The following is a 24446-nucleotide window of genomic DNA, read 5'->3' on the forward strand; positions in this document are numbered from 1 at the left end:
CAGAAGAGGAATGAATTAGATGATCTTAATGGCTGGCACCTATTAGCAGATGCATGCTTTCTGTAGAAACAATGCCAGTTCTAGACACTTTGGATCCCTGCCTTCCATAGATGCTATGCCAGCCATTTTCCCTCTGAAAAGATTCTTCATTCAGAGGCAGAATACTTTCATTACTTAGGTATAAGATTTATGGGTTATAAACTACCTTCTCCTCCCTTTCAGAATTTCTACACAGATGACCTGGATTAGATTTGGGTGTTTCAGATAATATTACATCATTTCTACAAATCTTGCTTTCATTTCTACTTTTCCTAATTTCATTCCTGGAGATGTGGCTTGCAGTTTGCAGGGAACGATCTATCATCTAGAATATTCAGGAAACACACACACACACACACACATGTTATTTTTAAAATAAAAACAATCTTCTTAAAGACTAACTCTTCTAAATGCAAAATTCCTTTCGATTTTTATAAGCATATTAAGGAATATCTTTTATTTCAAGGTATCTGATATACTGCCATCCCAATTGTCAAAACAGCCTGCAACTCTGTAACATTAATTGACACTGGCTGCTTAACTTCATAATAAATCTTACTTCTTTAAATCTTATTGTTATCACTACCAGAAGCTTAAATCTTAAAGGCAAAGAAATGTGAAAAAAAGTAATGTTACCTACATAAAAGGAGTATCCTCTTCTGAAAACAAAAACATGTTGAAACTAGGAAGTGTGGAATAAAAACCTGACTAAAAGGCAACCAATCACTTAAGGGAACCACGAATGGCCATCAGAGTTCCCCAAACATTGATGAGAAAATTCGTATTTTAGAATTCTGTCTCAGCCTACCCACTGTACCTCCCCCAATGCCAAAAGCAATTTCTTCTCAAAGTAGCACATCTGCATGTGTATTAATTAACTGATGGGCTATGTCACAGAACATTTTAACAGAAATGAAATAAATGTATCATACTAAATGAGCATTTATTGGACACGTTGTGTGCATCCAGTACCCATACCAGAGACCCAGTGTCCTGCCTTGATTCTATTCTCATTCACAGTACCATTAGAAACTATAATGAAGGAAAACTTGGACCCTTTTCCAGTAATCTGCTCTTTCCTCAGCATGCAGAGTTTCCCCCTCTCTTTGTCCAAATTCCACCCATTCTTAATAATTCATTTCATATAACAAATTGTCATGTGACAAAATGATATATGTCACATTGTCATTTACGTGAGCTGGCTTGGTCATTACAACAACCCTGTGAATTAGGCATTATCTTCACTGTTCAGAGAAGCAACTTCTTATCTAGTGAAATGCATACATTCTTGAATACAGGCTTCTCATCTCCAAAGTCTCACAACCACATCTTTGCTGCCTCCTTTTAGTCCAGGCTTTATAAAGGCCCAAGCTTCTCAGTTCTGTAAGCCATGCAGTCTCTGTCACAACTCTGGCCTTGCAGCAAAAGCAGCCTTAGACAATGCAAACAAAGCAAACCCAATGGATCTGGCTATCTTTCAATAAAACTTTATTTACAAATATACATCAACCAGATTAGGCCTGTGGGACACAGTCTAGTCCAATGTTTTTCAAATGGTGAACCAGCATTTGTTAAAAATTTCAATTCTCAGGCCCTGCCCCAGGGCTACCAAAAGTGAGATTCTGAGGATGGGGCCAGCACTGTTTTAACAAGTCTTACAGGAGATTCTAATGCACCCTAAAGTTTGAGAGCCACTGCTAATCTTCCTTATTACCCACACAGGACCCTCCCACATAAAGTATGAATAACTAAGGTGATGGCTATGCCCCACTTCACCAGAAAGCCTCTCTCCACCTCTTCCACTCACATCTTCTGCTCCAAATCATGATTTTTCTCCTCCTCTGGAGTTCCTGCCCCAATATCCCAGGGGCTTATGCAATCCAATCCTAGTATTCTGTTGCCATTATTGCCATCTTGCTGTCCCAGACCCATCTTCCACCTCTCACCTGCTAGAACTCAGCTGCCTTCAATTCTGCAGCTTGTCCAGGGAGCATATGCTCACACAGCCACAATTCCCAAAACACCCCTACTCTTGGGCACTCCTAGCCTGGCAGGGAATGAGGAGGTTTCCCATCTCTGCAAGAACTGACCCTCCTTCTCTCCACCTGACCATCCCCTTGTGCCACCCTCACCTCCAAGTCCTGAGAAGCCCTTCAACTTGTTTCAGGAGAAAAAGCAATTCCCCTTCTCACATTAACATTTTATAAAATGTTCTGCCCAACTACCATCTCCACCTTCATTGACTATTGTACACCGCAGTAGAAATATAGAAATTAGCTGTGACCACAGAGTTTGCTTTGGAAAGACAAATAATACATCTTATCCTCTTCCCCGCCTCTTACAAAAACTGTTAATGGGGGTGTTTTGAACCCCACCTTAAAATGTGTTCTGTTATCACTGAAAAAGTGAACTTTCAAGATTTCAACTGAACTTTGAGTTGATGGAGAGTCATTTAGGAAATAATATTCATCAGCCTTTTGATTATGAAAGGCAAGGCCTGGGGCCTGGTTTGGAATGGGAACAAATGACTCTGCCTAATAAGCATATGGGCTCCCTGGGGTTAGGAGATCACTGTAAACTGATGTTTGACTTTCACAGGACTAGCCCCCGGAAACAGGGTTTGGAGGATTGGGTAGGGGTGGCGATGGGGCAGGCTGGGCTGTAGAAAAGAGAGGAAATCACAGGGGTCAGATATTTGGCAGGTATCTGGTGCCCAAGGACACAAATGGCTACCAGTAATGGCTGCCATAATAACCCACCATTGTTCCCCTCCTTCCCAAAGTATTTGTAAAGTTTGTTTAAAGTCACCGGAGCATCAAACTTGGGAAACCAAATGAAAGCTCGATCATATTCAAGGAGAGAGTGGGCTTCCCTGGTGGCGCAGTGGTTGAGAGTCCGCCTGCCGATTCAGGGGACACGGGTGTGTGCCCCGGTCCGGGAAGATCCCACATGCCACGGAGTGGCTGGGCCCGTGAGCCATGGCCGCTGAGCCTGCGCGTCCAGAGCCTGTGCTCCGCAATGCGAGAGGCCACAATAGTGAGAGGCCCGCGTACGGCAAAAAAAAAAAAAAAGGAGAAAGTATTTGATTCTTGCTGAGATGCTCTGAATTCAGACATACATACAGTGGGGTAGGGGAGCAATGGCAAGTTTTTTTGAACACCTCACCAAGAGGGCCCCCACTATTATCAAAAATTATATTACTGATTCTAAAGAAACTGTAAGAGAAGAGAACAAAGCAACAAGGCCATTGGTAAGAAATGATGACTGCTTAAAACAGCTTTTTTCCCCTCCTTTTTTAGATTTAAATGTACACCATTTTCCCCCTAGGTATTCACAATACTCATCCCTAGGACCTGCCTTCAAATGGAAAGAAAAGCACCTTGGAACAGACAAAGCAGTACAGATCAGTGACCCTGATTCTTTTCAATGTAACTAGAATGCTTTCCAAGGCTAAAAAATTGTTCAAAGGTACACTGTACCCAGTCTGTGTGTAACCAGTGTAACAAACCCATGGATACAAATATTCTCATTTCTTTTAGATTAACTGTGTGTTATTCAATAAGACAGTTAACATACATTTTATAAAATCAATTGTGAATTATCTATTTAAATTATAATTTTCTACTTTTTTTGCCAAAAGGAACAGAATTTAAATTGCCTTGTCCAATCCCTATAGAGGTCTAAATTAGAGCACTCAGAGCAAGTTTAAGGGAACCATGAAAGGTAAAACTTTTCTTTGTGTAACTACTAGAGACATTTTATAGAGCATATTGTAGAAGTACATTTTCTTAGGAATACTGTTTATAAAAACTCAATACTTCAAGTGAATTTGGAACACACGCAGAGACTGATAATTCTGCAAAATAATAGGCAAAGAATAGGATTAATAGAAGTGGGACAAACTAAAAGAAAAAGAAACCATATTGGACCAGAAAAGGGACCCATCATCTTAAACCAACCATGATTTATAATTTTCACCAATAAATACTATAAAGAGTAATTTAAAACACGTGTGTGTGTGTGTGTGTGTGTGTGTGTGTGTGTGTGTGTAACATCTCTGGAAGATTATACCAGACACTGGTAATAGAGGTTGCTTCTGGGTAGGGAAACTGGGGCACAGGGGAGAGACTTAATATTCCACTGTGTTCCATTTGAATGTATTACCTAGTTTTTTAAAAAATTGAATAATTGTATATACATATATATCAATATAATATCCAAAAGGATTCATACTAACACGTTAATAGTGGTTATCTGAAAAAGAGACTGTTTTTCTTTTCTCTTTTGTATTTTATAGTTCTCAAATTTTCTACGAGTATTAACCTTACAATCACAGAAATATGTACTTTTAAATGTCTCTAAAAATATGGAGTATTGGGGACTTCCCTGGTGGCGCAGTGGTTAAGAATCTACCTGCCAATGCAGGGGACACGGGTTCAAGCCCTGGTCCGGGAAGATCCCACATGCCGCAGAGCAACTAAGCCTGTGCACCACAACTACTGAGCCTCTGCTCTAGAGCCTGCAACAAACACCCAACGCAGCCAAAAAAAAAAAAATTGGAATACTGAGTAACCAATGAATCAAAATAAATAAAATTAATAATATCAATAAAAAAGTAAAAACAGAATATAGTTAATTCTCACCCTATGATGTTTTAAAAATATTTAGGATTTTCTATATGTTGTTTACAAAACATAAAATTATTTACTAGCCACTGAACCAATTCATTTTTAGCAGCAAATATCTTGTTGTTTCATTATTTTCTTAAGTTTGATCATTTGCCTAATTAAATTTATGGAATTTTGCTGAATTCTTATGGATGACTCTTTAGTTATTCCCAAATAGTTGAGTAAATTTGATACACACATCTATATACACCAAAGAAATACCATGCCTTTTACCCTACTACACACAATAAGTACTATATACATTTAACAATATATTGTATTGCATTGTTGGTAATTAACTAAAGGGCAACGTCATATTCTTATCTTGTTTTCATAACTAATTTTGAAAATCGATAAAACATATCTTATACCATTTTGATCTTGATTTGCTTTTAGTGATAAAGCTTTTATTGCACGACTTCTGCTCTCTGCAGTCTTCATTATACTCCTCAAAATGCAGGACATTTGGGCTTCCCTGGTGGCGCAGTGGTTGAGAGTCCGCCTGCCGATGCAAGGGACACGGGTTCATGCCCCGGTCCGGGAAGATCCCACATGTCGCAGAGCGGCTGGGCCCGTGAGCCATGGCCGCAAAGCCTGCGCGTCCGGAGCCTGTGCTCCGCAACGGGAGAGGCCACAACAGTGAGAGGCCTGCATAACGCAAAAAAAAAAAAAAAAAAAAATGCAGGACACTTTATTTGAATTGAAACAATGAAGTCAAACTGTTTCTGATAGAAAGTAAATCCAATCAGGCTGATCTGGCTAGTCAGACAATGAAAATGGCTGTTAATTAGGTTATATGACAAATATTTCCTATATTTGACAGTTTTAACTTTAATCAGCTATTTCATTAGCTGCAAAGTTTTGACAAAACAAAACTGAACCACCTGTAACCAAAAAAAAAAAAAAAAAATGCATTTTATCCAAAACTATTTATGCAAATGAACAATGTTTTTCCCAAACTTTGAGTATATTGGGTTAAACAAGGTACATCTCATTTTTAAAACAGTCTAATTCATAGTCACTTGATGTCTTTTTTTTTTCTTTTTTAACACCCTACTCTAATCATTTGATGTCTTGATAAAGCCTATCTGGTATATTTTCTAGTAACCGAAAAAGTGGAAGAATAAGGACTAGGTAAACAAATCCTTTGGCAAGTCAGGTGGTTTTCAATTCTTTGCTTTCAAGAAAATTGAAGGACTAATTGAACGGCCAGCTCAAAGATCATCAAATCTAATTTTTTGAGATCAAGAATTGAGTATTGCTACAATAAAACTCCGTTCCCAGGTACAGTACTTGTTTATATGAACACAATTTCTCAGGTCATACAGCTATAAAAACTAGAAATACGAATAGAATTGTTGCTCAATCCTTTCCGTTCTAGCAATAAGACATATTCATCCACAGATCTATGAATTTTAAAAAGCAACAAAATCCATTTCACTGAGATGTATTTTCCCATAACTTTTACATTCTATTGAATAATTATGAAAATTTGTAATATTTATTTTGCTTTGATCGTGTACTAAGAATAATTTTAAAGATAACTCAGTCAAGAATCAGGCGGTTTGCTCTCTGTGTAACCTTGGACAATTAATCTCCTCGCATCTCAGTTTCCTGATATGCAAATTAGTGATAATAAGACCCAGTTTAGCACTGTTCCAAAGACTGGGTGAATTAATGCACATAGAAAGCTCTAAACGCCACGCCTGGCTCCTAGTGCGTGCTATATATGCAAGCATTACTTATCGATCAAACTAATCAACAGCAACACCCTAAAAACTAAAAGCCTGGCGGTTTGTCTTCACGGATAGGAAGGAGGTGCTGGAGGGATCGGGTTCTAGACCACAGGCACACTCGGAGAGCAACGGGATGCTCAAGAGAAAACGGGATGGGACGGGGAGGAGAGAGACAGGAGGCCCCTGGAGCTACCTGCCTGGAAGAAAAATGGGCAGGATCACAGACTGAGAACGAAGAGGGCTGCGAGAGTTTGGACTAAGCAGTTCTACCAACGGGTCGCATGTCTACGGATGCGAACGTCTATGGATCTCGACTGCTCCGTGAATCAGGAGCAACAGCATCAGGCCTAAACGCCACCGCGGTTGTAACCAACCAACGGTCAACGTTTCGCTCCCCCGCCCCGGCCAGGTGCTAGACGGCGCCCAGTCGGCCCTCAGGTCCTGGGGGTCGCGTGAGTCAAACGCCCGACTGTCCTGGATTCCAGACCTAAGACCCGCGCGCAGAGCCCGCCGCCCGCCGCCCGCCGCCGCTTCCCACACGGCCCAGCCTTGCGAGGGCGCCCGCAGTCGGAGGCTGCTGTAACTGGCCCCTCGCGGCCCCCGTAGCCGGACCTTCGTTGCTATTGTCACCGCCTTTTCCTCCCTTCCCCCAGTTCCCTTTCACTTCCGGGGTTGCCCTGGATCCGCTGGTTCCGTAACAACATCCCGTTGGCTTACCTCAGGCGGCGGGACCTGTGCAGCCGCCGCCTGCCAGGAGCGCCGGCCGCCCGGGCCCGCGCCCTCCCCGGCCCAGACCGCCATGGCCACCAACCCGCAGCCTCAGCCGCCTCCTCCCGCGCCGCCGCCTCCCCCGCCGCAGCCGCAGCCGCCGCCGCCGCCGCCCGGCCCCGGTGCTGGCCCGGGCACGGGCGGGGCGGGCGGCGCGGGGGCCGGCGTCGGGGACCCGCAGCTCGTGGCCATGATCGTGAACCACCTCAAAAGTCAAGGGCTCTTCGACCAGTTCCGCAGGGACTGCCTGGCCGACGTGGACACCAAGGTTCGGGGCGCGAGGTGCTGCGGGCGTGCGGGGACAGGGGAGGACCCGCGGGCCGCCTTGATGGGCAGTCTTCCACATCCGTCGATGGGCCGGCGGCGCCTTGGCTTCCCCTGCCGAGGCCCCTCTGAGGCGCATCTCCCGCCGAGCTCCCTGTGCAGCCGCTTCCTCTCTGAGCTACTGCTTTGTGCCCGGCACTGTGCAAGGCACGCTGTGTTCATTCATTCGCTTAGCCTTTCATTCGTTTAACAGACTAGCGTTAAGCACCTCCAACGTGCCAGGCACTGCTTAGGTGCTGGGAATGTAGAGGTGAGCAAGACAGAGTCACTGTTCTTTTGGAGACTCTTTTGGAAACATTAACGTTAACTGTGCTTTCATCTCTGATTTCGCCCCCCCCCGCCATGTTTACTTTGTATCCAAGTTATTTTTGCCTTCTCTCGAAGATTTCTGGCAAGGATCATATCTTTGTCCTTTGCAGAAATTACTAAGTGGTAATGAATCAAGTTATTTGCAGTGTGCATTGCTGGACTTTGTGAGGGGTGCAGGAGTGAAGAGGCAGAGCTGGGGAGATCAGGACTTTTGTTTCTACCGATGACTGATTTAGGTAGCTTAGGCCAAATCACTTCTCTAAAGTGAGAAGGGAGGTGGGGTGAGGGGTGAGGAGCAGAGAAAACTGAGGAAAGGATGGAGGAGAGGGGGCAGCAGATAGTGAAGTGGAAGAAGGACTGGACAAAAGAGTGAGTTCTGAAGAGTAAGTGGTAGAAGGGAAAGGTCAGCACGGTGGTTTCTTGTACAAAAAGAGTTAGGGGCTAGGAAGGGGAAGGGATTTTATACCAAATGTCAAAGTGAAAGGAGCATTGGCAGGAACAGGTAAACTTAGCTGGTTCTGCAAGGGATGAGCAGAGGACACCAGGAAGGAGCACTCAGTGAGGTGAATGGAAACCCAGTAGGGTCTGGAAGCAAGTGAAGCAGGAAGCTTCTGTTGGAAACAATTGTTTTCTTTTTTTTTTTTCCTTAGGTCTGGTTTGGTTCACTGCTTTTAGAGTTTTGATGGGGTGAGGGTTTTCTCATAGTGTGTTCAGCTGTTCTAAAGAACCTCGTTTCTTTGAGAAAAGTGCTTTGTGGTGAACTGCGCACAATTCCTTTATCTTCTCTGGGAAAACCTTCCTGACATGTGGGAACATCTTCCCTTTTAAAAACTCTGGCCCACCTTGTAGACCAGAAATGGAATGTGCCTTTTTTGAGTTGTCAGAGTTTCAGCACCACAGAAAATTCAGTTTACTTGGGGATATTTATCTATGTAGGAAGTATTGATATGTAGTTTTCTCACTTTTAGAGAATATGCACAACCACCTTTTTGAAAATAATGCCTATTGCCCCTTCCTTCCTTCCTCCCTCCCTCCCTTCTTCCCTTCCTTCCTTTCAAAGGACATGGCCAAGTAAATGTTACCCAACTAAATAAAGCCGGTTACTTGTATCCAGCAAGTAGAAATTTCACTTTGCTGTTCTCAGAAACCTACAAATCTGTGTGTTATTGTGTATGCAGATTGAAAATTTAATATGCTGGTGGTGGGGGCGAGGGGGCTGCAATGTCTAAGGCTCAACTTTTTCTTCATCCCCATCCCCACTGAGTGTTATTGCTGTATCTGTAATATCCCTGCCAGATCCTCTCAAAGTGGAGTCTTAAAACATTTCTTGGGCGGGAAGGAAGGAAGCTCAGGGCTTTGACAGTCTAATGAAAACTAGGGAAAATGCATATGTTCACATTAACATGCAGCCATAAGATCCAGCTAATGGCGAGGCTCCTCTGCTGTAGACTACCAGTTCCCAGACCCCTGGAGCAAGCTGAGAGGTTACAAAGCCGTTCTGACCCCTTTGCACTGAGTAGAGTATGAGGAGGGAAAATCAAGAGAGGCCCATCTGTCTGTCCCAGGCAGGGAGCTCACTGACCAAGTAAATATGGCACCTTTCACCCCAGGTGGTAAAGGCCAATTTTTGGATACATTCTCAGTTATAAATGGCTCCTGGTCACTATGATTATTGTCTATTTCTTTTTAGATTCAAAAGGAAAATAGAAGACAGAAGTATATAAGTTTATTCACCCAACAAATACTTATTATGTACCAGGCATTGTTTTAGGTGCCAGGGATATAGCAGTGAACACAAAGTCCCTGCTTATATGGAGGTTGAATCCCGGCAGAGAGAAACAGACAATAAATAATATGTGAGAGGTTCTATGGAAGAAAGAAAGCAGGATGGGGGTGGAAAGGATTGCTGATGTGTTTTGAGTAAGTTGTTCAGGGAAGATTTCAATGAGATGACATTTGAGCCATAACTGAAGGAGCTGTCCAGCTATCAGGGCTGAGGGTTCCAGGTGGAGACCACAGCAAGTGTGGAAGGCCTAAAGCAGAACCTACTGAGGGAGAAAGTGACAGGAGGTGAGGTAGAATTGCCGCTCCCTCCCTCCCTCCCTTCACAGATCTGTCTGGCCTTGGAAGCCTTTGTAAGAGTTTGGAGCTTACTGGAGCTGAGAAGCCACTGGCAGGAGTTGAGCAGAAGAAGGACATGATCTGACTTTCATTTTAGATAGCTTGACCTCGTATAATTATTAACAGTGTCCCCTTTGCACCCAGTCATGATCTGGTTTGGACAATAAATTGATATGGTTACCCTAATTTTAGAAGATTGGCACTAGCTGCACTGTGGAAAACAGACTTCCGAAAAACAAGGTAGCTCAGGGAGGTCAGCAACAATAATCTAGAAAGGAGATGAGAATGCTCTGGACCAGAGTGGTAGCAGTGAAGCAGGAGGGAAGTGGTCAGGTTCTGGCTGTTTTTTGATGCTAATGCTGACAGGATTTGCTGATGGTTTTGGAAGAGGGGTGGAAGAGAAAGGGAGGAAGGAAGCAAGGAGGACATCAAGGCTTTTGACCCGGAGCACTGGAGAAGGAAGAAGAGATAGATAACTATTCCCAGAAGGGTAATGGAATCTAAAATATTTCTCTAGTCACTAGGCTTTTGACCTAAAGTAGAACTTAGCAACCAGGAGAATTACCTGTTGTAGTTCAGATTGAAGCTTGTTTTATGGGGCAACTAGAGTGCTAAATTTGTTGTGATATTTGATCCTAACTGTTTCTGAGATTTGGGAATACTGCAAAGAAGAATTATGTTTTAGAATCATTTGGGGAGAAAATTAATTTTCATTCACATTGGTTTTGGATAAATGGAGAAGAACATGAAAAATGATCGTGAGACCATTTTTGGTAGGATTAAACATAGGTATTAGCAAAAGTCTGGAAATTGGAAGAGATGAAGGGGTGTCACAGAGGGATAAAATCTTTATCATCTGTGTTACCTAGATAGTTACCCAGTCATCTCACCTGACAATGACTTTTCAGTTGCTTATCTGCCTAGAAGTTGGAAAGGTGTGTGGAAACAAAGATTGAAAGAGTGGAAGGAACAGGCTTACATTTCAGTAGGGAGATAAATATTCCCCCTCTCCCCAAAATATAGTACAACACAAGAATTACTTGAATGACAGTATGTATAGGAGATAGTTGGTACGTGGGAGAAGGGCCATGGAAGCCTACCTTGGGTGTCAGGATGACTTCACAGACTTGGGTGAACTCCAAAAGTGAGAAATTTGCCAAATGGACAGGAGAAAGAATGGTAGGTGTACAAGATTGAAGGCATGAGAACTTATCACTAGAGAATTAGCTTTGAAGGGTAAGGGAGCAAATAGCAGAAGACGAGGCTGTACAGTTTTGCTTAAAATCATTCGGAACACTCAAACTCATCTACGTTAAGAGCCACATAAAAGAAAGATATAAACAGCATGACATGTGGGGGACAGCTTGGAGGAACGAAGCATGCAGTCCTGACTGAGTGGTCAAACATTCCTTCTAGGCAGCATCCTTTTAGGATGAGATGACATAGTATGTGTCCTCTCTCCTGCTTCCCTTATGTCAGGAGTGCTCAGCTGTAGCACAGCTGACATTTTGGGCTGGATAGTTCTTTGTGTGGGGGTCTGTCCTGTGCACTGTAGGATATTCAGCAGCATCCCTGCCCTCGACACACTGGATGCCAGAAGCAACTCCCCTTAGCTGTGAGAATCAAAAATGTCTCCAGACGTTGCCTGATGTCCCCCCCCACCCCGGGGGGGAGGGGGGCAACAATTGCTTCCAGTTACGAACTGGTGACCTACATCAAACTTAATGCCTAGCTCCAGTGGTTGCCACTTCATAATTTCTCTTGAATCCATGTCTTTCAGCCTGTTTTTGCCACCCCAGTACAGACCTTTATTATTGTAGTCATTGCATCCTTTCCTGAGTATATTTTGTGTCTGTTTACTCTTCCACTGTAGGAAGATTAAAAGCTTTAGAAAGCTTTTAATTTATCAGAAGGTTTTCATCAGAAAGCTCAGCTATCACATATCACTCTGCTTATATGTGTTGTGGGTTCCCGTTCTCTATCCCATAATTCCAGACTTCGTATACAGGTCCCCAGATCCTTCTAGGCCCTGGCCCCAAGCTCTGTCTCCAACTACATTTCTCTGCTTTTTTATAGTCTCTTCTCCATCCAAATTGGATTTAACAATGTGGGGGGCTCCCTAATGCTCCTGACCCCACATTTTCTCACCTACTTGCTCTTATATTGTTGGGTGTACCTGCAAGGCCTGCCTTTCCTGGTCCCAGCTGCGTTGTGAAACTAAGGTGCCACATTCTCAATGAAGGCTTACTTTCTCTGCTCTTCTCCCTTTCTTTGCTCCAAATCATCTAACAGTAACACTTACTGGTATCTTATTTTCTAGTCCCTTGTCTGTAAATAGAAGGTATGTCTGTCTTCTTTGTATTCCTCATCTCCAAACATATTGTCTTAGACAAAATAAATGGTATTTGAATGACTCTGAAATTATCCTAAAGCAGGATTGTCATAAGCTGTGAAACTTTGTTGCCACATTGACACTGTAATCTAAGAAATGTTTAACACTGTTAAAGATACTCAAATTCCTGAGACTATCGATATTGTATAACAATGGAGATTTTTTTAACATTTATGTCTTTTTTCTTCTTTCTTTCTAGCCTGCCTATCAGAATCTGAGACAACGTGTTGACAACTTTGTTGCAAACCACTTAGCAACTCATACGTGGAGTCCGCACCTCAATAAGAACCAGCTAAGAAACAATATTCGACAGCAAGTGCTCAAGTAAGCCTCAGAATTGCAGAGTTTCTACAAGGGCTTGAGAATGTCACCATATACTTTGCCTGAAAGCAGAGACATTGTGCGGAAGTTTGTTCACCTGGTGATAATTTTGTCAAGTTTGGTGTGGCTACTTTATATTATGATACAGTGTGATTTTAGAGTAGGTGCTAATCACTTCACATTTCCCCCATAAATTTAACAGTCTGATTTCTCCTGCAGACCTTTGGAAATATTGAGGGAAGGGAATGACAGCGTGACTTCAAAAAAAAAAAAAACCCTCTAGATATGATATGAATAGATGGTTAATGCCAGATAGGTAAATATATCCTATACAGTTACATTCACAGTTATTCTCTTGGCCCTAAAAGAGCGGGGTTTATTATGCCTGATTTACAAATAAAGACATTAAAGGTCACTGAGATTAAAACATTTTCCCCTGATTTGAGGCTGTGTCTTCTGTGTTCTAATATTGCCCCTCTCCTTTTCTTTTGTCTTTTTACTTGCATTTTACTGTGATTTTACCTGTGCTTTTTAATGATGACATATCCAAAAAAGGTGGGAGAAGTGCATTTAGACATGTCGGAGTCATTTTTTGGTAAACATAAAGAGAGTGAAAAGCTGGAATGGTTAGAGGGACCTAAAAAAATCATATTTATTCCCCCAAAAGCAGATTAACAATATTATCTTGTTCTTGAATATAAGTATTTGCCAAGACAAGAAGACTTGGACCCTCTCTCCCTGCTTCACACCCCAAAAACGTGACTACATTGTTTAAAAACTGCCTTAGTCTCCCTGCCTTGACAAATATTTACGAAATGTGGCTTTTAAACAGTTAGACAAATGTTTTTACAGCTGTTACATCTTTTATTTATTTAATTTATTTTTGGCTGTGTTGGGTCTTCGTTGCTGTGCATGGACTTTATCTAGTTGCGGCGAGTGGGGGTTACTCTTCCTTGCGACGTGCGGGCTTCTCATTGCGATGGCTTCTCTTGTTGCAGAGTACGGGCTTTAGGTGCACGGACTTCAGTAGTTGTGGCACACGTGCTCAGCTGCTCCACAGCTTGTGAGATCCTCCCAGACCAGGGATCAAATCCATGTCCCCTGCATTGGCAGGTGGACTCTTAACCACTGCTCCACCAGGGAAGTCCCTATAGCTGTTACCTCTTAATTCCCTCTTGTCCCTCAGGAACCTTGCACACCTACCTAGTGTGCTACTCCATTGATAGTTCCACCCAACAGGAAGCCCCACAAATAAAACTTTACACTCTGACTCAAAGACCCATTTAGCCACAGGTAATACTAGATACTAGGAGCCTGGGGGCTCAGACTCTGTGTCCTAGTAAATAAGAGAAGAGGGAAATTTGACAATAGCTTTGTTGTCTGCATTTTAAAGGATGTTCAGGAACCTATAAAAGAATCCAGGTAAGATGAAAGATGCCATTAGAGGGCTGCATAATAATACCTTTAGGGAAAAAGTCAAAGCCTTTCCTGTTGGGTGGCAGGCCTGGGGTGGGGGTGGCTACTCACTTCCAGACCTTCAGGAGAACAATAACCAAAATAGTAGGGGGATGGGAGGCTAAGGGTGGGATGGGGGAGGGAAGCTTACTGACACTGTCCACACTTGCAACAATTTGCATATCTGCTTCCCTCTCTCAAAGGAAAACATTGCTTTAAAAGCGCAAGGGTAGAGTCTTGGATTCTTTTTTTTTTTTTTTTTTTCCATATATTGAGAGACTAAATGGAAGGCAAATTTCCTGGAATTTACTCCTTAGCATACAGAACCTATAAAGTAGAGAAGCAGTCATTTATTTTGTTCTTCAAAGGGAACTAAACTCAATCGTGCCCATGTAAAATCAAGCACTTAAAATTGTTGTTGTACCAATATAAGGCATTGTTTTCACAGAATCTTGTTTGGTGAGGGATTGCTGGACACGTCAGTAGAGGGTTCTTGTGACTGTCAGCAATTAACACTAGAGCAGTCCACCTATGGGTGATGAGGACTCTCCTCTAGAGACGTTTTAGAACGGGAAATAGCTGTCTCTTGGGTAATATAGGCATTGCTCTTACTGGGATATCTGTATATTTTCTTCTAGCTCTGTTATTTATTTTTAATAGAACTGTTCTCTTATTTAAATTCCATTAGTAAATTTATGTCTCTTAAATAACATGTTAAAGTTTCTTAAAAGACTAGTTGTATCTAACTAATGGTATAAGGGATGGACTATCACCTATAAATACAATGTCAGACAGTTTTTCTTACATATACTTTGAGAAATACTCAGTTGACTCTTAGATTGAACCATCTACAATTGCCATTTTTGTAGGACAAAATAGTCTAATATCAGCAGTTTTGGATGGTTCAGTTTAATAGCCAGTCTGCCAACTCAATAGGTGGAAAAAAGTTTTATTTTATTCTATTTATGCATTCGTTTATACAACAAAACCTAAAAATACTAGGGAGCTCAGAAATAATGACCTTAACTGTACAGTGTTTAAAAGGAAGACAAGGAAGTAGCTTTAACCAAGACAGTGCCAGCTGCTGGCATTTTGGCTTTGCCCTTGAACCTAGAAGTGTGGCTTCTTCTTCCTCTGGTGAGGCAGCTCTGGCCACACCTCAATGAAGTGAGCCCACGAAGAGCAATGTGGTCGCTAGCACTGGCTTCCGTTTTTGTTTTTCCTTTAACATCTTCATTGGAGTATAATTGCTTTACAATGCTGTGTTAGTTTCTGCTGTATAACAAAGTGAATCAGCTATACATATACATTTTTAAGATCAGAGCTGACCTCTGAGTGAGAGTAGACTAAAGTACACCAGGGACCAGAACATAGGCATCAGGGAAAGAGACTGAAGCAGTAATTTGGAGGTGGGTGGGTTTTATTTTTTATTTTGTGCCTTTGTGCTTGTGCCTTAAATCAAAACATTTTTCAGATTGCTTGTCATTGCTTCTTTTCCACCTGCTACATTTTAAAGACACCTCTAAGATGTAACAACAATGTTTTCAGGATTTGCTTTTTTTTTGTTTTTTGTATTATATCTTAGAACTTTAGAAAGCAGGTTACCTACTTTGGGCAGTGTTGACTCATTTTTCTCTATGGCCCACATAAGTGGAATTATAGTATCCCAGGCCTGCGAGGTGCCTCAGGAAATGAAAATCACAGCCATCCTGCACTCCAGACAGCGCTGCACTCAGAAATAGCATTGCAAAGTATAAGGAGAGACACCTCACCCACTATGCAGGGAGAGCCTGAGGCCTCGGAGCTGCAGAAGACCAGCACCCCACTCTCCCAACTCTATCCAGGGAACTGTGACTCCTCAAGTTCTTTGTTAGAAAGGGATAAGGTGGAAGTGTGTTTCTTCAGATAAATTCATGTCATCTTATTTTGCTCAGACACCTTTGTGATTTTCTGCACGTTTCAGACTTTACTGTCCCTTTTGCTCCTCTGTCTCTTATGTATGATATTTCTTTGTGCACTTTCTTCCCCTTCTCTTCTCTGGAAATCAAGCTTTCCTTAGGAAAGCTTTCGCAAATAATGTCAGACATAGCTAATAATAATAATATCCTACTTTTTTCCTACGGTGTATGGTGTGTTCTAGTGCCTACCATGTTGTATTTTGTTTGTGTCTCTCTCTACCACCAGAACAGGGACCAGATCTGATTTGTAGTGGCCCAGTGGCTAGCATGGTGCCTGTTGTGTAGATGCCACTCGTAACATAATTGTTGAATGAATACATCATTTAGTTTTTATAGCAAGAAGATAATAAAAGGAAGGCCAGAAATCTTAAGTTTTATTTTTGTTCTTTTAAAGTTTTTTTCTTTTTATTTTCCTTTTTTGTAAGTTTGGTAAAATTATACTTTGTTTATATTCTTCAGTTTTACTGGAGGCTCTAATACTTACAAGAGGCGTACATTTTTCTGGTAAAAAAAAAAAAAAGAGGTTGCAGAATCCATAGATTTATTTTATACCCAGAGCTCAGCTTTAATGATCATTTATTCCTATCACTAAATTATCACTAAGGTCATTTCGTGAGATAAGCCATGGGCATGATTGAGGTAAGATAAGCATCACCTACAAGCCTGGTCTTTAGGTAATGTGCTGTGTCTAGTTCTAAGGGTATTTTGTTTTGCTTTTGTTCTGTCTGCCTTAGTATTGCCACTGGTGACACAGTGGTGGGGAGTTTACATATTTTTTTGCAGTATGATGTGTTAAATGCCACTGTATTGTGAAACGTATTTTCTTTTGTGTATTCTTTCTGTATATTCCAAGTGAATGGATTGGAGGCAGTTTAAGGTTGAACATATATGTAATAGATATGGCTTTACTTAAAAGTAATTAATGCAAATAATGTAGTATTATCTTTTTCACCTTTCTGTAAATTACCCTGTGTTTCAGATCAGGAATGTTGGAGTCTGGTATTGACAGAATTATTTCTCAGGTTGTGGATCCAAAGATTAACCACACATTCAGACCTCAAGTGGAGAAAGCTGTGCATGAGTTTTTGGCCACGCTAAATCACAAAGAGGAAACAGGTGGCAGCACAGCCCCCGATGATGAGAAACCAGACTCTTCCATCATTACACAAGGTGCTTTGCTTTTACTCTTGGTCAGTTCCATTGCTTTCATTCTTGAACTGAGTATCAAGTTAGGGGTATATAGTTCTTTAAAACATTTATCTATTTGGCTACTCTAGTGAAATTATATTTATTTTAATTATTACCCAGATTCTTCAACTGGCATAACATTTTTTTTTAATGATGAGCATTTTAGTAATGTACTCTGTGTGTGTGTGTGTGTGTGTGTGTGTGTGTGTGTTTCAATAGAGGGGATAATTAAAATAATTAGAAAACACATCCTTTTTCTGAGAACTAGACTAGTATCACATTTGCTGGTGCCTTTCCTAATATACTGTATTACAGAGGTAGAGAATTTAGAATGTGTTAAGTACTAGCACCAGTACCTGAAAGTCTAAAGGTGATGTGTCATGTGAAGATGACAGTGGCAAGTGGCCTTGATTCAGCAGAGGGGTTTACCTTCTGCATAAATTTATTCTAAAACATGTCTTTCCCTCGAAGGTGTCCCTGCCCCTGGGGCCAGTGCGAATGTGGCCAGTGATGCCATGTCAATCTTGGAAACCATCACTTCTCTTAACCAAGAAGCTAGTGCTGCCAGGGCTTCGACAGAAATGTCAAATGCAAAGACCAGTGAGAGAATATCCAAAAAACTCCCATCTCAGCCAAGCAATGAGACTACTGTTGAGAAAGAGAGAACTTCAGAGGACACGGCTGATAAAGAAAAATCTACACCTGACTCTGCAGGGGAAGGACAGGAAACAGTCCCTAAGTCTGAAGAATTTAGTGATCTCCCTTGTCCAGTTGAAGAAATTAAAAATCACATAAAAGAAAGTAATAGTTCAGTTCTGCTAAATAAGGATGTTCAACAAGAAAGCAGTGACCAAAAAAATAAATCAACAGACAAAGGTGAAAAGAAGCCAGATAGCAATGAAAAGGGAGAAAGAAAGAAAGAAAAGAAGGAAAAGACTGAAAAGAAATTTGATCACTCAAAGAGGAGTGAAGATGTCCAAAAAGTAAAAGATGAAAAACAAGCAAAGGATAAAGAAGTAGAGTGTTCAAAACTTCCCTCAGAAAAAAACAATAATAAAGCTAAAACCAGCGAAGGGACCAAAGAAGGTAAAAATTTGGAAAAATCAACAACAGTTTAAAGAACAATGAGTGTCCATTGGGGGCACATCAGATTTGCTTTCAAATTTTAATAAAATGTATTTGATACGTGTTTTTTAAAAGCCTGAAAACTCATACCCTCTTTGCTAAAAGATGAGCAATAAACATTTGTATATTTCTTTCCTATACTAATTTACCAATTCACAAAGTAAATGAACAGAGAAGTTCTAAACCTTATTATGTAACTCGTAATTTATTCATATACATTATTCCAAGCAACTTAATTCATAGTCTTTAAAATATTACATAGTAAATATTTCAGTTCCTTACTTAAAATTTCCTTTGTTTATATCATTCAGACCATGAATTACGAGTTTCATTAATTTTACAGGATAATTTGCCTTTGTATTTTCTGCAAACAACTGTACCTTATTTGATATTGGTTACTAATGGTGAGGGATTATTTCTGAAGTTGAAGTTCTTTGACAGTATTTAAACCAGAAAAATTTAAATGTAATTTAGGAATTGGGTGCTGTGTGTATTCTTATATAACAAGATGATTTATTTTCTGTTATATTTCCTTCTTGAAGATTTCTCTTTGATAGATTCTGATGTGGATGGACTTACAGACATCACAGTTAGCTCTGTCCACACCAGTGACCTTTCATCTTTTGAAGAAGACACTGAGGAGGAAGTTGTAATGTCTGATAGCATGGAAGAAGGAGAGATTACATCAGATGGTAAAGCATTTTACTTAATAATGCCTTTGTGAAGCTTCGCATTGAGCAGTATTTGTATATTCAGATGGCTGTATCATGAAAGGCAGTGTGGTACAGCGGCAAGAGCACGGGGCTTTATAGGTGGAAGATTTGTTCCTGAGTCCCAGCTCCGAGGTTGTCTGTCTGAGCAAGCTTGGTAAGTTATTAAACCTCAACAAGCCTAGGTTTTCTATCTCTTAACTCCATTCCCTAGGATTATTATAAAAGATGAGATCTTGTATGAATTTGCCATGTGTCAGTGGCACAGTCCACAAGACTGCCCTCATGTTTGACACCAGTTGCAAATTCGGAGTCCCCAAGACCACCTTTAGTTTTGGTAATTGACTAGAAGGACTCACAGAACTCATTGAAAGTTGTTAAACTCATAGTTATGGTTTATTACAGCTAAGGGACACATTAAAATCAGCCAAGGGAAGAGGCACATAGCCTATAGAGTCTGACAAAGTTCAAACACAGAGCTTCCACTTGTCCTTTCTTTTTTTATTTTATTTTATTGAATTATAGTTGATTTACAATGTTGTGTTAATTTCTACTACACAGCAAAGTGATTCAGTTATACATACATATACATTCTTTTTCATATTCCTTTCCATTATGGTTTATCACAGGATATATTTTTTTAACATTTTATTTTATATTGGAGTATAGTTGATTAACAATGCTGTGTTAGTTTCAGGTATACAACAAAGTGGTTCAGTTATACATGTATCTATTCTGTTTCGAATTCTTTTCCCAATTAGGTTGTTACAGAATATTGAACAGAGTTCCCTGTGCTATACAGTAGGTCCTTGTTGGTTATCCATTTTAAATATAGCAGTGTGTACATGGAAATCCCAAACTCCCTAAGTATTCCTCCTCCCCCATTCTTCCCCCCTTGGTAAGCATAAGTTCCTTCTCTAAGTCTGCAAGTCTGTTTCTGTTTTGTAAATAAGTTCATTTGTATCATTTTTTTTTTTTTAGATTCTGCATATAAGCAATATCATACTACATTTCTCTTTCTCTGTCTGACTTACTTCACTCAGTATGACAATCTCTAGGTCCATCCATGTTGCTGCAAATGGCATTATTTCATTCTATTTAATGGCTGAGTAATAATCCATTGTATATATGTACCACATCTTCTTTATCCATTCTTCTGTTAATGGACATTTAGTTTGCTTCCATGTCTCGGCTATTGTAAACAGCGCTGCAATGAACGTTGGGGGTGCATGTATCCTTCCAGACCATGTTTTTGTACAGGTATATGCCCAGGAGTGGGATTGCAGGATCATATGCTAGCTCTGTTTTTAGTTTCTTAGGGAACCTCCATACTGTTCTCCAGAGTGGCTGCATCAGTTTATATTCCCACCAACAGTGTGGGAGGGTTTCCTTCTCTCCACACCCTCTTCAACATTTATTGTTTGTGGATTTTTTGATGATGGCCTGGTTATGTGAGGTAATATCTCATTGTAGTTTTGATTTGCATTTCTCTAATAATTAGTGCTGTTGAATATCTTTTCATGTGCCTCTTGGCCATCTGTATGTCTTCTTTGGAGAAATATCTATTTAGGTCTTCTGCCCATTTGTCGATTGGGTTGTTTTGATGATATTAAGCTGCATGAGCTGATTGTAAATTTTGGAGGCAGATCCCTTGTCAGTCACATCATTTGCAAATATTTTCTTGAAATCTCTGATTGTCTTTTCATTTTGTTTGTGGTTTCCTTTGCTGTGCAAAAGCTCTTAAGTTTAATTAGGTCCCATTTATTTATTTTTGTTTTTATTTCCATTACTCTGGGAGATGGATTGAAAAAGATATTGCTGTGATTTATGTCAGAGAGTGTTCTGCCTGTGTTTTCCTCTAAGAGTTTTGCAGTGTCCAGTCTCACATTTAGGTCTTTAATCCATTCTGAGTTTATTTTTGTGTGTGGTGTTAAAAGACTGTTATAATTTCATTTTTTTTACATGTAGCTGTCCAGTTTTCCCAGCACCACTTATTGAAGAGACTGTCTTTCCTCCATTGTATAGTCTTACCTCTTTTATTATAGATTAATTGACCATAGGTGCATGGGTTTATCTCTGGGCTTTCTATCCTGTTCCATTGATCTATAGTTCTATTTTTGTGTCAGTACCGTACTGTTCCGATGACTAGAGCTTTGTAGTATAGTCTGAAGTCAGGGTGCCTGATTCTTCCAGTTCCGATTTTCTTTCTCAAGATTGCTTTGGCTATTCGGGGTCTCTTGTGTCTCCATACATATTTTAAGATTGTTTGTTTTAGTTCTGTGAAAAATGCTATTGGTAATTTGATAGGGATTGCATTGAATCTGTAGATTGCCTTGGGTAGTATAGTCATTTTGACAATAATGATCCTCCCGATCCAAGAATGTGGTATATCTTTCCGTCTGTTTGTGTCATCTTTGATTTCTTTCATCAGCATCTTACAGTTTTCGGAGTACAGGTCTTTTGTCTCCTTAAGTAGGTTTATTTCTACATATATTATTCTTTTTCATGTGATGTTAAGTGGGATTGTTTCTTGAATTTCTCTTTCTGACCTTTTGTTGTTAGTGTATAGAAATGCAAGAGATTTCTGTGTATTAATTTTGTAGCCTGCAACTTTACCAAATTCATTGATGAGCTCTAGTAGTTTTCTGGTAGCGTCTTTAGGATTTTATACATATAGTATCATATCATCTGCAGACAGTGACAGTTTAACTTCTTCTTTTCCAATTTGGGTTCCTTTTATTTATTTATTTATTTTCTGATTGCCATAGCTAGGATTTCCGAAACTATGTTGAATAAAAGTGGCGAAAGCGGACATCCTTGTCTTGTTCCTGATCTTAGAGGAAATGCTTTTAGCTTTTTACCGCTAAAAGCTAAAGTGGGATCCTGCAATCCCACTTTTTACCGCTGAGTATGATGTTAGGTTTATGTATATGGCTTTTATTATGTTGAAGTATGTTCCGTCTGTGCCCACTTTCTGGAGAGTTTTTTAATCATAAATGGGTGTTGAATTTTGTCAAAAGCTTTTTCTGCATCTATTAAGATGATCATGTGGTTTTTACTCTTCAATTTGTTCTTGTATCACATTGATTGATTTACGGATATTAAAAACTCCTTGTATCCCTGGAAGGAATCCTACTTGATCATGGTGTATGATCCTTTTAATGTACTGTTAGATTCAGATTGCTAGTATTTTGAGGATTTTTATTATGTTCATCAGTGATATTGGCCTGTAATTTTCTTTTTTTGTGATATCTTTGTCTGGTTTTGGTATCAGGGTGATGGTGGCCTCATACAATGAGTTTGGGCATTTCCTCCATCTGCAATTTTTTGGAACAATTTCAGAAAGATAGGTGTTAGCTCTTTTCTAAATGTTTCAAAGAATTCACCTGTGAAGCTATCTGGTCTTGGACTTCTGTTTGTTGGGAGTTTTTTTTATCACAGTTTCAATTTGAGTACTTGTGGTCAGTCTGTTCATGTTTCCTATTTCTTCCTGGTCAGTCTTGGAAGATTGTACCTTTCTAGGAATTTGTCCATTTCTTCCAGATTGTCCATTTTATTGGCATACAGTTGCTTGTAGTAGTCTCTTAGGATGCTTTGTATTTCTGCAGTGTCTGTTGTAACTTCTTTTTCATTTCTAATTTTATTGATTTGAGTCCTCTTCCTCTTTTTCTTGATGAGTCTGGCTAATGGTTTATCAATTTTGTTTATCTTCTCAAAGAGCCGGCTTTCAGTTTCATTGATCTTTGCTATTGTTTTCTTCATCTCTATTTCATTTATTTCTGCTCTGGTCTTTATATTTTCTTTCCTTCTACTGACTTTAGGTTTTGCTTGTTCTTCTTTCTCTAGTTGCTTTAGATGTAAGGTTAGGTTGTTTATTTGAGATTTTTCTTTTTTCCTGAGGTAATACTGTATTGCTATAAACTTCCCTCTTAGAACTACCTTTGCTGCATCCCATAGGTTTTGGATCTTTGCTTTCATTTTCATTTGTCTCTAGATATTTTTTGATTTCCTCTTTGATTTCTTCAGTGATCCATTGGTTGTTTAGTAGCATGTTTTGTGGCCTCCATATGTTTGTGCTTTTTTACAATTTTTTTTTCTTTTAGTTTATTTCTAATCTCATAACATTGTGGTTGGAAAAGATGCTTGATATGATTTCAGTTTTCTTAAATTTACCAAGGTTCGCTTTAAGGCCCAGCATGTGGTCAATCCTGGAGAATGTTCCATGTGTGCATGAGAAGAATGTGAATTCTGCTGATTTTAGATGGAATGCTCTATAAATATCAATTAAGTCCATCTGGTCTAATGTATCATTTAAGGCATGTGTTTCCTTATTAATTTTCTGTCTGGGTGATCTGTGCATTGCTGAGAGTGGAGTGTTAAAAGTCCCCAACTCTTATTGTGTTACTGTTGATTTCTCCCTTTATGGCTGTTAGTATTTGCCTTACATATTGATGTGCTCCTATGTTGAGTGCATATATGTTTATAATTGGATTGATCCCTTGATCATTATGTAGTGTCCTTCTTTGTCTCTTATAACAGTCTTTATTTTAAAGTCTATTTTGTCTGATATGAGTATTGCTACTTCAGCATTCTTTTGATCTCTATTTGCGTGGAATACCTTTTTCCATCCCCTCACTTTCAGTCTGTATGTGTCCCTAGGTCTGAAGTGGGTCTGTTATAGACAGCATATATATGGGTCTTCTTTTTGTATTTATTCAGCCAGTCTGTGTTTTTCGGTTGGAGCATTTAATCCATTTACATTTAAGGTAATTATCAATGTATAAGTTCCTATTGCTGTTTTCTTAATTGTTTGGGGTTTGTTTTTGTAGGTCTTTTTTCTTCCCTTCCTCTCTGGTTCTCTTCTGTGGTTTGATGACCATCCTTAGTGTTGTGTTCAGGTTGCTTTTTCTGTGTGTGTGTGTGTGTGTGTGTGTGTGAGAGAGAGAGAGAGAGAGAGAGTGTGTGTGTGTGTGTGTGTGTGTGTGTGTGTGAGAGAGAGAGAGAGAGAGAGAGAGAGAGTGTGTGTGTGTGTGTGTGTGTGTGTGTGTGTGTGTGTGTGTGTGTAGTAGTAGTAGTAGTAGTTTTTGGGTTTGCTGTTCCCATGCAGTTTTGATATAGCAGTCTATGTATGTACAAGATTGTTTTAAGCTGCTGGTGTCTTCCCTGCCTAGAGAAGTTCCTTTAGCATTTGTTGCAAAGCTGGTCTGGTGGTGCTGAACTCTCTTAGCTTTTGCTTGTCTGTGAAGCTTTTGATTTCTCTGTCAAATCTGAGTGAGAACCTTGCTGGGTAGGGTATTCTTAGTTGTAGGTTCTTCCCTTTCATTGCTTTAAAT

The 24446-nt window shown here is 40.1% G+C and overlaps 1 protein-coding gene and 1 long non-coding RNA gene across 12 annotated transcripts in view; one reads left to right on the forward strand and one right to left on the reverse strand.

Moving 5' to 3' along the window:
- Positions 1 to 7272, reverse strand: part of LOC117197713 (uncharacterized) — an 83741-nt gene extending 76469 nt beyond the window's left edge. For both annotated transcript variants that reach the window (XR_004478518.2, XR_007476841.1), the window contains exon 1: positions 7160 to 7272. This is a non-coding gene — a long non-coding RNA (uncharacterized LOC117197713). The remainder of the gene's footprint in view (positions 1 to 7159) is intronic.
- BOD1L1 (biorientation of chromosomes in cell division 1 like 1) overlaps positions 7094 to 24446 on the forward strand; it is a 55750-nt gene continuing 38397 nt past the window's right edge. For 6 of the 10 annotated variants that reach the window (XR_004478515.2, XR_004478514.2, XR_004478517.2 and 3 more), the window contains exons 1-5: positions 7094 to 7478; positions 12556 to 12680; positions 17070 to 17260; positions 17750 to 18364; positions 18946 to 19095. Coding sequence is in view for 6 of the 10 variants with exons in the window: in XM_033410682.2 (XP_033266573.1) it covers positions 7242 to 7478; positions 12556 to 12680; positions 17070 to 17260; positions 17750 to 18364; positions 18946 to 19095 (1318 nt within the window). In the remaining 4 variants the exon portion in view is untranslated. The remainder of the gene's footprint in view (positions 7479 to 12555; positions 12681 to 17069; positions 17261 to 17749; positions 18365 to 18945; positions 19096 to 24446) is intronic. The other 4 variants (XM_004282536.4, XM_033410679.2, XM_033410680.2 and 1 more) reach the window with 2 other exon arrangements.

The sequence above is a fragment of the Orcinus orca genome, chromosome 4, assembly GCF_937001465.1.
Source record: "Orcinus orca chromosome 4, mOrcOrc1.1, whole genome shotgun sequence".
Classification (NCBI taxonomy): domain Eukaryota; kingdom Metazoa; phylum Chordata; class Mammalia; order Artiodactyla; family Delphinidae; genus Orcinus; species Orcinus orca.